We start from the raw sequence: 14,735 nt of genomic DNA, 5'->3' as shown, positions 1-14,735 counted from the left end.
TGATCTGAATAGATTTCTGTATTTACTGTCTCCTGCAAGAATGAAGACTTTATACATCTCATACTCTCACACATAGTTTAACACATAGATTAAAAGATGAAAAAACTTTTTACTTTCTTAATTCCAGATAGTAAATTTTTTAATGAATTAGTATACTAAATAAATATAACATTATCTTGAATGAGAAAAATATTATTTTCATACCTGCAAAGGAATTACATATAAAAATGCTGTGAATACGGCTTCTAGCACTTCAGTTCCAAAATATTTCATGCAGCTATTTAATTTCACATTCTTTATATGTATTATTTGCATAATTTACTTCATTTAAAAATTATAAAGTATATTTAATTTCATTAATAAGTGGGGGGTTTGTGTTAAAAATCCACTTGTCCCCCCCGTGATTCCTTATCCTGAAATAGAGCAAATGGGGCCTCTTCTGGCACTTATTCCCATTTTCTGATAAATTTTAGAGAAAGCTATTGAATGGCTATATGCAAATATCAAGATATATGCCTATAAAGTAACTGCTGAATCTGAATCTTTACTAAAGGAACAGATTTCATAGACTTTATCCAGTTTTCCAACAAGAAAGAAGCATATGAATGGTCATACTGTAAACCTTCACCAGATTTAGATGGTATTTGCTGTACAGAAGTCGAAGATACTTCCAAGGGACATAACTATCATGTCTGATTTGTAAGAAGGAATTATGGACACTGTAACAAGTGTAAAAAAATTCTTACGTTCAGATATATCCCATTCTTACAGTGTGCCTGTAAGCTTTCTAAGTGATGAGTATTGCTCCTGTTGAAAATTACAGTTCACAAAAAGCCTTACAAATTTTGTACCTTGTTTACAGTTTTGGTCTTCTGTTTTGTAATTTCCCTGTCACCATAGATTTATGTTGTTTGTTTTATTTCCTGTTAGGATGCTTCAATTGCCCACAGATTCCATATCATGAGAGAAAAACATCCAGAGAAGTTCAACAGTAGGTAAGAATCTACTACTATGTACATATGAAAAATTCTTTTGGTATTACTAAGGTATGTTCTGTGAGGGGTTAAATTTTGCACATCCTTTAAAATATCGATTCTTACAAAAGGGGGGAAATTAGTGCATTTTATCTGAAGTATATGCTCCCAGCCTGCTTGTAGTGTAACTGTTTTGTATCTGGTATTTCGACTGAAATGAATAGCAATATAAATAAACTCTTCTCACATGCGAAATGTTTGACTTGTGAAAGTAGCCTGGACAAGATGATGCATTGTGGTATCTGAAGATCCCTGAATTGACACTTTGCCATTAGGCACTGAAGAACACTTATTAGACAGCTGCAGATGGTGATCCTTATGTTTCATACCCACACGCACACTGGTACATTGACAGGGGGCTCTTCCATATATACTCTTAGTAAGGGCAAGTGAATGCCATTTTACACATAAATGCTTTTATCATTAAACAGCTTTGGATATGTAAAAAAGTCAGGAATCCGACTGCATCTGTTCCTTGTGTTGCTTTCTGAATTGCAATGTTATCTCAGAGCTTTTCTGGAGATTAAAAACATATTACAACATATACTGTAAATTCACCTCCTTTCAGTATCTGGCTTGTTGAGAAGCTAATATTCATAACGTTATGCTTGTGTTTGTCTTTTCTTATTTTGGTAATTTAGCACATATGTTGTGATGGGTAAAAGCAACATTTCAGAAACTTTAATTAACATTTAAACTTAAGCGGGGAGAGCAAAGTAAGATATGAAGTTATTTGGAATAAATGAGGAATATGTAGAAGTAATTATTAACACAAATATTTTGTTATTGTGAGCCTACCCAGAGATTTTCTTAAATTTTCCATGGGGGTGATTTGGAAAGTCTGATGTAGATGCGAATCTTCATAGACCTGAGGATGATAAATACACTGCTTGTCCTGTCATCTTAGAGCTGTACAGAATGATGTTTCAGTATGTTTGAATATTGTCTAACAATGTTTTCATGTTGAAAGCATTAATTTTACATTTAACAGTCAGAGGTGAGAGCTTTTTCCTTAAATACTCAATCTGTTTAGCATCTATGCAATGACATACTACGAGCCTGAGTGTATGTTTCTTTTCAAATACCACAGTAAACATTTGTTTTGGATGTCCTCCTCTTCCTATGTCAGATACTTATCATTGTGAAAGAATTTTACATTCCAATGTATTATACTCGTTCAGCAGTACTTGAGACACTGGACATCTAGCAAATTCAGATATTCTAGGCCCTGCTGGTGAAGCTAGTTTATCAGTGGTCTTTCTGCATATTTTCAGCAGTTGGCAATTATAATTTATAAAAAGCTCTGCTAATAACATGAGTTTCAGATCTGATTTCATGTCACAATAAATCATATGCCATTAATAACATCTGCTAGCAGACTCACCTTGAAATTCATCTATATTTTAAGGAACCTGATGTTTCTAACATTATCTTAAGGAAATTAATTACAAAAATATATAGTTTCAATCCCTACGTGCTTTGGTACTGCAATATTGAAAGAACGTGAAAAAAGCAATGATTTTCTGGGTATTGAAAGAATATTCAAAAAGATTATACATTTCTAAAAGAATATAAAGATTTGAGGAAAGTATTGTAGTAGAGACTGATGCTTCTAAATGTCTTCTTTTCTATAGTGAGACAAAAATGCAGATTTCTATTTTTCTTGAATGCAATTTTCCAGATTACATTAGTTCACAAATAGTTTCTTCCACTAACAGTTATTTGCATGTGGCAACACTCCATAAGATGTTGCAGCAGTGTTTTCTTGCAGCGTGTAAAAATAAAACCTTTTTTCAGATGTCTGCTAAACCACAAGACTTTATTCATCAGAGTGTGGAATTTTATGTGCAATCTAAATGATCTAGAATCAGCAAGTCCAGCTCAAGTCAGATTCATAGTGGGCTCCATAGTTCATAGCACTTACTCATTTGACAATCCTATGTTTTCACATATGAATGTTTCTCATTATTTAAAAAAATCAGTTATTTTGTGGTTTTATGTTAGTTTCCTTCTGCCTGATTTTCCAAGGGTTTGAGCTCCCACAGCTATCACTCAGTTTTGTAAAGCAAGTCTTTGCACTGAATTTCTACGCTGAAAATAAATATTTTAAAAGTTTCCTCACTGAAGCAAATCTTTCAGTTCATGCTGCATGCAGAGGTGTTTTGAAACCCAAGGGTGTTCTATTTGCTTCAGTGAAATAATCAGGTTAAGTTTGGGTTTGGAGAGTCTTCTGCTTTAAGTCTTGATAATGATCTTGAAATTCCTGAGGACATTCCTTGACACTGTGATCCCAAGTTCCATGTGTAAATAGAGCATACCAGTAGCGAAACGCCTGAAACTTGTGTGTGAAAGCAGAATCTTTCTGTACTTGCTTACCTTCTCAAAATGAAGATGAGAAAATATCACAAGGCTTGGAAGGACTTTTTAGTGACTAGTAACCAATATTGTAGACTGTTTGCAGGTGGGTGGATAATTATTAGGAAGTCGGACACATTTCAAAACTATCCCATGATATGGGACACAAAGACTGAGTATTATTGTCTTACTGAAAATAGAAATAAATTAAGATGTGGATTTCTAAACTGCCTGCAGATACTTAAACATTTAGGTCTTTGGAAAATCTCCGATTAAGTGTGTGTAAATACTCATGAATTAAAAATCCACATTGTCTGTTTTTTCTTAAATCTTCACATTACTTAGTGGCTACCTTGTGGCTTTAATTTTCAGTGAAACACTTGTTTCTTTCAGATTCTTATTAAAGTGAAACACTTGTTTCTTTCAGATTCTTATTAAAATGAAACCAAGTCCCTTTGTCAAAAGACTCTTCTGTGTTCAGAAACTCAAATTTGACTGAAAAATGCTTAATACATGCCTTAATCACTTGAAAATGTTATATTTGTAAGCTGCAATATAGAATGGCTGCATATGGTTTTCCAAATAAGGGTCAGCGTAAATACTTAAGAACTGTTTTTAAATGTTTTATTTATATTATATTATATTATATTATATTATATTATATTATATTATATTATATTATATTATATTATATTATAGTATTTGAAAATATTCATTACTTGATCCTAAAAATAGATCTGCAGATTTTTTTCTTGTAGTGGTGGTCAAATAGAATAGAATGGAAGTGAGAACAGAGTAGCATCCCCACCTCTGTCAAAAGAATGAATCCTAATATGCCATTTTAAGTAACTGTATCTTAAGATCATTAGCACACATTGTCAGAAACCAGTACTGACACTGCATTAAGATTTAAATGTGTTCATAAAAGCCAGAATCTCACCTTTCACATTCCCCATTCTACAGGTGTGTAGTGCTAAGAACCCTGTGCTTGAGAAAGCGGGGTTCACTTCCCAGCATCTCCTGCTTTAGAGCAGGGTCAGATTTTCTGATTTCAGTGTGGAAGGGCAGAGTTAACCCTAGGGGGAACAAAAGTTACAAAAGGCAGCATCATTAAACCAGGACATACTGCTGAAATAATGATTCAGTTAGGCCAAAATATCCTGCAGGGAGATCTGTGTAAACATCATAGACTCGGTGCTGGGAATAACAGATGTATGAGATATGTGACTGGAATATACTCAGGAAAACAAAGAATACATTGAACAAAGAAATATTTCAAGTTGATATTACGTATTCTAAATTGCATTTATAAATTGCATTTTCAGTCTTAAGTATATCATCACAGGTTTTCAAACATCAGTTTATTTTCCTCTCTTACGATGAGCAAATCCTAAAGCATAAAAAAAATCCTACTCCTAATAATTCAATGGTACTTTTGAGATTTTCCTCCGTCTTTCTTAGTTATGCTTTTATTTTGTGCCAGTAACTATGCACCTAATCTGTTAGGAAATTTTTAAGTAACACAGAGTTGTGATTAACTTTGTGCAAGTCATGTCCAAGAGAATAGCTGTTCTTTTAATGAATATGAGTGAAGGAAGTTACACTTATGTTTTGACCTATGTTATGGAATACTGGTTTAGTCTGGAAAAGACACAGACAGAAAAAGTGGGGAAAATGGCAGGTAAATGAATCTTTAGCAAGTTTTTTCCATGTGTCCCTCTTTGACAACTGCACTATACAATGTAGTCATCGTAGTATCATATCTTGACTGACCTCAAGAAAAAAAAAAAAAAAGAAAAAAATCTCATCATGCAAGCACTGTTACTGTATTCTAAAGCTATAATGTAAAAGGTTTCTAATCTAAGCCAGAACACAGTCATTCCACTTGAATACTGTAGATTCTCCAAATCAGTTGCTATTTTTTCAGTTTAAGTGAAGGAGTCTCTTGGGTTGAATCACAACTTCATATTTGCAGTGAATATACCAATCATCAACACAAAGTTTCTAACCAGATTTGGAGACATTTCAGTCTCTTTCTTTCTACCTCTGCTCCTTTCCTAGTTGTGACTGAGCAGAGAAGATACTAGCCCCACAGAGAGACCAGATTGCAAACATCTGTTACCTGTCCCATTGAACCTACAGATTTCTTTTCATAAAAGGATAAGACTCCAGGGAACAATACCTCTGAACTCAAACACTGTTACTGCAATTGTAGTCATCAAAGAAGCAACACAAGCAAAAATATTTATGATAGAGTGTGAAATATTTTCACATGAGCAAGACATAGCTTGTACTTAGCTTACTTCTTGGTTACAACATTTATAGACAGAAAGAAAAAGGAAAAAAAAAAAAAAAAAAAAAAAAGAAAAGAATCAGCCTGTTCTTTTCTCAGACTCCAAACATGCAGGAGCTTATCTTTAGAAAAAAATGCCTGAAGTGTATAATGTGTGCTTGAGTTCAGTGAGCTGGGATAAAAGAGGATACTTGGAGAAGAATGCTGATTCAGCCTACTTGTATCTGTTGTCTACATAGTAAAATTACAGCAGTCTCAATCTGCAGTACTTTCACCTCTCTGTGATACAAGATTTCACATATTTATAATTTTCCTAGAATGTGTTCCTGGCTGAAGGCATTCTGCTTGAGAGTCTTCTTGCTCTTGGGCATTATTGGTGGCTCTCTGGGGACTGATGTGATTGGAAAGCCTTAGGTTCAGACTAGAAGCAGTGTGCTGTACAAACTATATTTAAGTGGATGTCCCTAAGTCCCAACATCCACTGTTATTTCAAAGTGGACCTCTGAATGCAGCGTGCTGTGTCAGACCCTCAGTGCAGCAATGAATTTACGTTTGTATTCTCAGTCCTCAGCTGTCAAATTCACCACTGCAGGACTAAAGCAGGGTCAGGTTTTGTGCTGTTACTACAGTGTGGGCTATCTGTTCATTGGGCTCTTCCAATGAAAAGGCTGTTGTGAAACACTTGCCATCCTGCACTTTTAAAACCAAACAGCTAAAATGTGTATTACTGATACTGATAAGGTATGGGAATTTTTTTTTTTCCTTTAAGGAAAGATATATGTTTTGAAGATATGTAATGATACACAGTTGTTAAAGGAACAGTTGCTTTAGAAATTGTCAGGTAAACTGAACAGCCACATATATGTTAAAGTGAAAGATGTATATGTTAAAGGGTGAAAACCATTGCATTGTCTAGGGGAAGGGATTGTTTAACATGGTGCACAGTCATATAGAGGGATTGGCCCAACATGTTTGCTACAAACTTTTGATTCACAAAACAGGTCTATCCACGTGCTACATGCCAAGGTCAATAAAATGTCATTTTCTTCAACCGATGTCAAGCTGGAAAAGGCATTTATTGAAGATGATGTTTCAATATTCAGAGTAGGTAGTTGAACATTTTCTGTGAATTGAAGTGTCCATTGGATGTACTGCTAGTTCTTTGATTAATTAAAACTATTCCCTTTTATTAAAGTATATGAAAGGCAAACTTCACTATACAGGAATTAAATCTCAGGACTCTTCCGATGTTTAGTCACCACTTGAAAGAACAATTAAAACCACAATGAGATAAAAAGCTTTCTACTATGACTGCTGTGACTACTTTCATTTGTAGTAAATCCACATGTGAAGGGAGTCTATAATAGACAAGAGAAACACTAACAGAGCTACTAAAGTACAGCTTGCTACTGACTGCTTGCTGATGGAGTGCAGTCAGGTTCATTCTATACAAATGAAAAAGGTTGTTTTCCCTGATTTTCATGAGCCCACACTGAATAAAATGCATCATGATAGAATTGGTTTTTTTATATCAAATATTGTTTTCTTTTTTTAAGAGGTGGAGTTATAATCAGAACTGGTGAATACTGGTGAATACTGGTGAATACTGGAAGCTGATTTTGAATATTAATTTTGGATTAATTAGTCTTCAAATCTCTGAAGCAAATCCTTACATACATTTCATGTGGATATATATCATGTTTACAAGAGATGCTGGGCTTTATAAACAGTTAATCAGCAGCCATTTCTAATATATATCACAAAACCTTTCTTCGAAATCCAGTCAAGTTTGCTAAGTGGCCACAGCACACTTATGCATGATATTATTGACTATATCCAAGCCATTAAAAGCAATGAAATGAATTGTTAAGGAATAAATTTTACACTTCCTACTTAATAAACATAAACACATTATTCTTTACTACAAAGAAATTAAAATTTAATCACAACATGAAAACCTTTACTCTGAACTGTGGGCACTTTATGGGGCTTTTTTTTAATCCTTTAATTCCAGTAATTAAGCCCCTATTTTTAGAGAATGTTATCCAGGCATATGCTACTGTAGCCATAGATAATGAGTAGAGCCCAAATACTCCTTTAGTACATCATGGGCTGACATGATTTACAGCATTTGCCTTTACTTGCTTTGTGCCTTAAGTCACAAGAAATTGGGTCTTAGATTTTCTTTAGATCCAGAATCTTACAACCATTATATACCAGGGTTCCAACTCTGCACTCTGAAATTGAAATTTAGTTTGTGCCATACGAGAGAGACTTAAGTAATTGGAAATATTTTTTTTTTAATTTAACCAATCCTCATAACCATAAAAATGAAAATTTTAGTACAGTTTACAGTTTACAGTTCAAAATTATTTTTTCACAAGATTACCTGAAAAGTAATCCTTCCAACCAATGTACCATCCCTGATTAAATAACCTATAGTTCTTATCTTTGCTAATTATATAACTGAAGTGATTTTAAGTAGTTAATGTGTCTAATAAAGATCCCCTGTCACCAGCTCCATCACTTCAGGTAACGTTTCCAATCTTCATCTTTCCTCTGTTTGAATGTTGTTTGCCTGGCTTATGTATTTTCCTGTGAATAATCAGACTGCTTTGTGATCTGATTTCAAGTCTGTTGTTTTTATTGCAACTAGTTACATAGCCCTGTGTAAGAAATGTGCAAAGCTAGAACTATTTCCAATTTTGTAGTGTATAGTAGACTATAAAAATAAGATCAGTCCTGTGGATATTCCTCAGGTAACAATCTTATTGACTTGTGATGTATGTCTTCATTTTATTAACACAGGATATTTCCAAAAGAATATTTCCAAAGAAAATATTTTGAAGATACTGTATTTTAATAACATAGAGCAGTTCATGTAATGCATTTGTATGATAATTCTATGACAGGTGCAGTTGTATGATGGTTCCTATTCTTACAACTGCATCCTTGCTAACATTGCCATCAAAATGATTTGAGGTTCAGTTTTAGTTGTAAAATAATAACTACTTCTTTATAAGTATGTAATCAAAATTGAGAAGTACTTATCCTAGTACCAAATCTCTTTAGCACTGATGTATCCAAATTCTGTTTTCTATTTTTATTTTTATATTATATTTTCTTTTTATATAAATCTTATTTTTATATTTTTATATACTACATACTAGTACTCAAAATACGGATTTTTCCAGTCTCTTTGGGTATGTATGCATGCATGTGTTTGTGAACTTGCTTCACATCTTTAAAGACAAGGTGAAAAACAAAAGGTGAAAACAAAAAAAATCATCAGAGAAAGAAATCGGCTTACTTGGTGATTTACAGGGAATGGCTGTTGTTTATTCTGATTGTGACACTATTACTATTGAAGTCAAGTAGTTTAAATTTATATTGCCTGGTTTTCCCTCACTGCACTTTATAGGCTGCCTAACAGGAGATTTAATGGGTTTTGGGTGCACTGTTTTGGTCATTTATGTCTTTTGAGACTAAATCGTATAATTTCTTGTGTTTTTGCCATTTCTAAGACAGTTTTACTCATTTTAGATTATTTCCATGTACTACCATGGAACTGAAAGAATGCCTCTCTTCCTTCCCTTGTAACTATTTTGCTGAATAGTTGGTGACTATTGATCTATAGCAGCTTCTGAAGAAGTTAAAGGATGTTCATTGCTGTTTCATCAGTGGCTGGAGTCTAGTATCCTGCTTTCAACTTCTTCCTTTGTCAGACAAAGCAATTTTTGGAATTTAAAAAATAGTGCCAACCTGGTCCAATGAAACCTGCTTGTGTTTATTTAAGGCTCTGCTCTGCACTCCAGGTAATGCAGAGGGGCAGATTGTTGGCTAAAGGATCAGAATACCCACCTTTTCTACCTCAAAAGGCCCAGGGGAAGTCTCTGGGGAAACTGTCAGGACAGGATACAGGAGAGGCAAAGAAACACATGGGGAACAATGTAATTTTCATATTTCTCAAAATTTTAATGAACAGGAATTCTGATTTCATTTACTGCTCAGATGCTTGTGTTATGTTGGTATGTTATGGCATAAAAAAAATTCATAATATAAAATCAGAACACCATTGGACATATAAACTGTTACCAAGTAATTATTTGGAATTTATTGAGCTTGGAAAGTTTTCAAATTATATCCAGTTACAATCCCTGCAAGTGTGCTTAGATATGCCAACAATTAATATTTTTCCTTAGGTTAAGACATTAATAGAGTATTTTAATATCATATTGAATTCACATTAAGTTGTTTCCCTGATGTACCTAAAATTCAGTACAAGGACATCATTTAAACCATGTGATATAAGTATATATGGTAAAAGCTGCCTAGGATTTTGATTTAGTAGTCCGTGGAAGGGGCCAGACCATCTGTTAGATTTGCCATTTTTCGTTCAAATTAGACCTAGAGAACAGCTGCAAGTAATGTGGTTTCCTGGTTCTTGAGAACCTTTCAGTTATGCTTTTTTTAATAAAGATTTGTCCATATGAGGAACAGCAAGGTCTGTTAACCTTTCTTGCAGCATGCTATTTCTGAGCCAATTATGAAGATGTCTAAAGGCATCGAATGCTCTTTTGAACAGTAACTTGTGATTTGGGAGTATAATGGCCAGCTGAAGAACTTTCTAACTATGGTTAGAATATTTGTGCTCCCAATATATTAAAAACAAGGGCAGCATTGATTTTTTTCTTTTTTTTTTTTTTTTTTTTTATGATCTAAAATATTTCTTGGACTCTTTTCTGTTAGTTGTGATAAATTAATACCTACAGTGGCAGCAGAAGTAGCAGAAGATTCTTAAGTGATTTGGATTTTGATAGGAAAGCCTTGAAGGCTGTGTTAAGCTGTCAATCTAGTTCTTTATCAAGATTTTGTTGATGTTCAAGGAAAGAAAAAAAGTGTGTTAATCAAAGAAATATGTTCTTCTTACCAGTATGAGACAGCTGACAACTCACTCTGAATGAAACCTTCAGTATGTTTAGCTGCTTTGCTTTCATAGAGAACTGCAGAGTAAATGTTCTGTGGAAGTGGTGTGAGGACATAAATTTAATTGTCAAATTGCTGTGGAGCTTTAAAAAGTAAACCTAAGTGCCTGGCAGCCATGCTACTGCAGCCATGGGACTATTTTTATACTGGCTCTATAATGAGGACTCTCAGTCAGGAAGGAAGGTATCAGGGTTCAGTTTCCCCCTTCTGATAAGGAGCAGTCAGACACACTTTGTTACTTACTTGGAAAGTGTTGTGTTGTGGTTGTTTTTTTTTTTTTTTACAATAGTTGTGAAATTAGTCTTATCCTACAGGAAAAAAACTGTTTTAACAAGAAAATAGCAACTGGACTACAGTGCAACTCCAAAAGCCAGTTGGCAACTATAGCAGAAACCCAGAAAACAAGGTGAGAATTTGACTCTGTCACCTGGTTGTCATGGCACTAACCTTGTGAGGAGACATTTTTGTATTATTTAAAAACCCAGCAAAAGATCTTTATAATGATCTTATAATGATCTTTATCTGCTACTTTATTCACATTAACAAAATTAATATCATGCAGATTGTACACATCTGCTGCAAAGGTGATGGTATGTGTAGTGTACTGCATACTAGAACAAGACATTCTCAACTTTTTTTGTTAAATATAGAGTAAAATGTGAAGCATTTGCAATCTGTCATATTTTTTAAGTGCACACAGTAGTCTTCCTTCTCTCTGCCCAAGCTCCTTTGACAATTACTTACATAGCCCAAAGATGCTGAAAGTGTAGGATTAAGGGTATTGAGGCATAATGCAGAACAGTCCCTGTTGGAGAGACCTGATAGACGCAGCAGGAAATGCCAAAGAGAGAACTTGTTAGAGTTACAGAAATAAGAATTCTTTAAGGGCTACTCTGAACCTTCTCTGACTCTGCCAGTTTCTCAAAATCATTCATGGACAGTTACCTCTGACCTCCTGCATAAAGAACTGCAGGTCTGCTTCTAAGCTGGATGGTACTACAGGGTGTGCAGGGAGCACAGCACCACATATTCTTCTGTGGTTTGGAGTCATTTTATACTCCTTCAAGCCCAGAGCAATACTCTGTGGCTGTCTTGCCTGTGTTTCCAGAGCCATCTCAGTTAGCACAGACAATGTTCTCCTGGAAGTGTGATCCATTCTTCAGTGGAGATGCAGCTATGTATGGAATAAAAGGGGCAGTGGCTGAGTACACTGGATCACACGCTGGCAACCCTGGTCTCCCACATTATAGCTTGATCCTATACCTTCTTCATCCTTACCAAATATTTTTTAGCTGTCAAGTGAAGGAAGTCTTTGAGATGAAATTTTAACTTAGAAGTCTGTTCTTGCTAAAAGGCTCATTCATCTTTTGCCTACTTTTCCCATCTGGCATCTTACAACTGCTCTAGTTTCTCTTTCTGCTTTTTACTAATTTTTTCCTTGTCTGTCTTCACTTTACTTTGTTCTTTCACCTTATGAAATAATCAAGGATACAGATTTCAACAAAAATATACTCTTGGTTAAGAAGGATTTCAATTTTTATTATAAAGCTAAATTAAGAGCTGCTTAATGCTCATGGTTTAGTGCTTTAATAAAAAAGGAAACGAAGAAGCTAGCAGAGCAAGAGGAAGAGTTTTTCAACCATGTCTCTCACTTGAAGTCTTATGTGTTGCTTTGTTTGGCCTATTTTTTCTGAAGGCTTTATTATATAATATCTATATTTTTCATAACACTTTTCTTCTCTATGAAATTTTAAGACAGTTTACAGTTGCATGCAGTGTACACTTTTACCAGGATGCTCTGGCCATGTAAGATTAAGTAATCAAACCATAAGCATGCCTGTTTTAGTACCCTAAACTGGTAGCACTGTAAAACCTGTAGCCTGGAAAAAGACATAATAAGTTTCTTTGCTAAGAATGTGGTGCACAGTGCTAAGATTAAGAAGGATCTAGAGATGCAGGCCTGTAAAAAGCAATCCTGCTTCCTGTAAAAAATGGGAAAGTGACATTAAGGTTTAGAGAATTGTTCCATCCTCACAAAAGTCTGCTCAGAAGTATGAGGCAAAGTATCAATGCCACTGCAGGCTAAATAACTGCTCTCCTATTTTTCTAGAATTAATCACTTTTATGCTTTTTTGAGAGCACTCTGAAATACTTAACTGTGAATAATATCTTGTCCTGTTCTTCAAGAATTTATATTTGGGGGTAGGCCCAAACCTGTTGGGAAAAAATTACTTCTAATAGATCAGCTTATGTTTCACTGAAATCCTCATCTATCTGAGCTTTTTATATTCTTCACCTTTTATTACCAGATATGCTTTTGATCTTCACATTTATAAGTTAAAAAATGCAGAAAGATAGAGTTTATCATAAAAACATTGACTTTATGGATTGTTTCATTAACTCAAATAATTTCTTGTTCATTAAAATTAAGTAACCTTCTAATATTTCAAACTGAGTGTCTTATTTTACAGACTACTGGTAATGCCCCATGTATAGTATCACAGAATATTGGACATTTTTGATAGCTGGATATACCTTACCCACAAGCCACAGGAGGTGCACGTTTAATTGTATCAGATAATACATAAGGAAAATCAGTATCTTTATAGTTGAGGCTTTCCCTCACAAAGAATATGAATGTTAGTGATAACCAGAATGACAGTTTTATGAATGAAATCATTATTGACTCTCATGACCAGTTTGATCCATCTTTCTGATTACAAGACACGTCTGATTTTTTTTAGTTTTCTGTATGGATAGAATATCCAAACTTTTATGACAGCTCAAAGCTATATATTTTTATGACTTTTATGCCATTTTATAGGATAAAAGAAAGGGATTATTTCACACATGGAAAGAACAGAAACCTGAGTTTCTGTGAGATTCTGGGTTTCTTATGAAGGCAAAGTATCTCACTATCTGAAAGGAGGAAAAATAGCTAGTAAGGCTCTCTCTGATGACAGTGCTGGGCAGAAAATTGTTCCCCTGATGTGAGAATTTTTCCTGTGTAAAAAGTCATAACCTGGTGAAGCCTCAGTAACAGAAAGGGAACTTTGCCTCTTCCACAGGTCTGGTTATCCTCAGAGTGCTTGCTTGAATCATAGAACCAGCAGATTTTTTAGGTTGGAAAAGACCTTTCAGATGAAGTCCAACCACTGCCAAGTCCACCACTACACCATGTCCTTAAGGACCATGAGAGAGTCCCAGCTTCAAGATCTTGACAAAGACTCCTCTTTTCCCTCTGAGATGCATAAGTGAAGTACAAGTCACCCTAATACTAAGTCAGCCTGTGAGAGAGCATTTGGGGTTTTTCTTGTTTGCTTTTTTAAAAAAATCTTCAGGGGTGAATATTTATTTATACAATGCAGAGCATCAGGACAGCTTGAAACTCATGGATATAGCATAGGTCCATCCAGGGGCTTCTTTATTCTGCTGTCCTGATGCCAGGGTGAAACTCCAGCAGGTAAGATTGAAAATTATGGCTAGAATTGCAAAGGTAAGATTACTTGTCTGAGAGGCTGGAGATTTCAGTTCAAGCCTTTAGTACAAATAAACCCACAAACTGGGCTGCCTAAATTCCAGGTGGTCTATATTGACTTTTCAGAAATAGTTAATAAGGGGTAGCTAAGTATGGTTTAATACATAGCTTTAAGCTGATATTCCATCTGTTAGCTAACAAATTTTTCTACATGAAAAAATCCATTAAAATTGGCTTCATTTTATGTCATTTTTGGTTTCACTGAACACCTGATCAAAGTGAGCTAAAAAATATCCATGCTAGCTCTTCATGGAAATCATAATCTGTATCCTGAGAGGGGGAAAAACCAGAAGCAACAACCAACACCATAGTTTTTGACTGCAATAACCAGTGACAGAAAAAACTTTATTTACTGGAGAGCCCAATAGGATGTCTACATTGCAGGTAAGCATGACCTTCTGCATGCTTAGAAGCTGGATTCCTGTATGTGTTTACAAGTTGTGCCATTCTGTGATTACTGTATCTTTGAATATTTAGAGGTGAAATTTTGATCTTAGGGAGAATGGTAATTTATATAATGATGTGTTAA

At 34.7% G+C, this 14,735-nt stretch overlaps 1 protein-coding gene across 4 annotated transcripts in view; it reads left to right on the top strand.

Annotated features, from left to right (window-relative positions):
- The window catches only part of DGKB (diacylglycerol kinase beta), a 327,271-nt gene that overhangs the window by 192,253 nt on the left and 120,283 nt on the right, over window positions 1-14,735 (top strand). For all 4 annotated transcript variants that reach the window (XM_071735359.1, XM_071735357.1, XM_071735360.1 and 1 more), the window contains one exon: window positions 931-995. In XM_071735359.1, the coding sequence (XP_071591460.1) occupies window positions 931-995 (65 nt within the window). The remainder of the gene's footprint in view (window positions 1-930; window positions 996-14,735) is intronic.

Source organism: Heliangelus exortis, chromosome 2 (genome assembly GCF_036169615.1).
Source record: "Heliangelus exortis chromosome 2, bHelExo1.hap1, whole genome shotgun sequence".
NCBI lineage: Eukaryota > Metazoa > Chordata > Aves > Apodiformes > Trochilidae > Heliangelus > Heliangelus exortis.
This window is presented reverse-complemented; position numbering and strand designations above follow the sequence as displayed.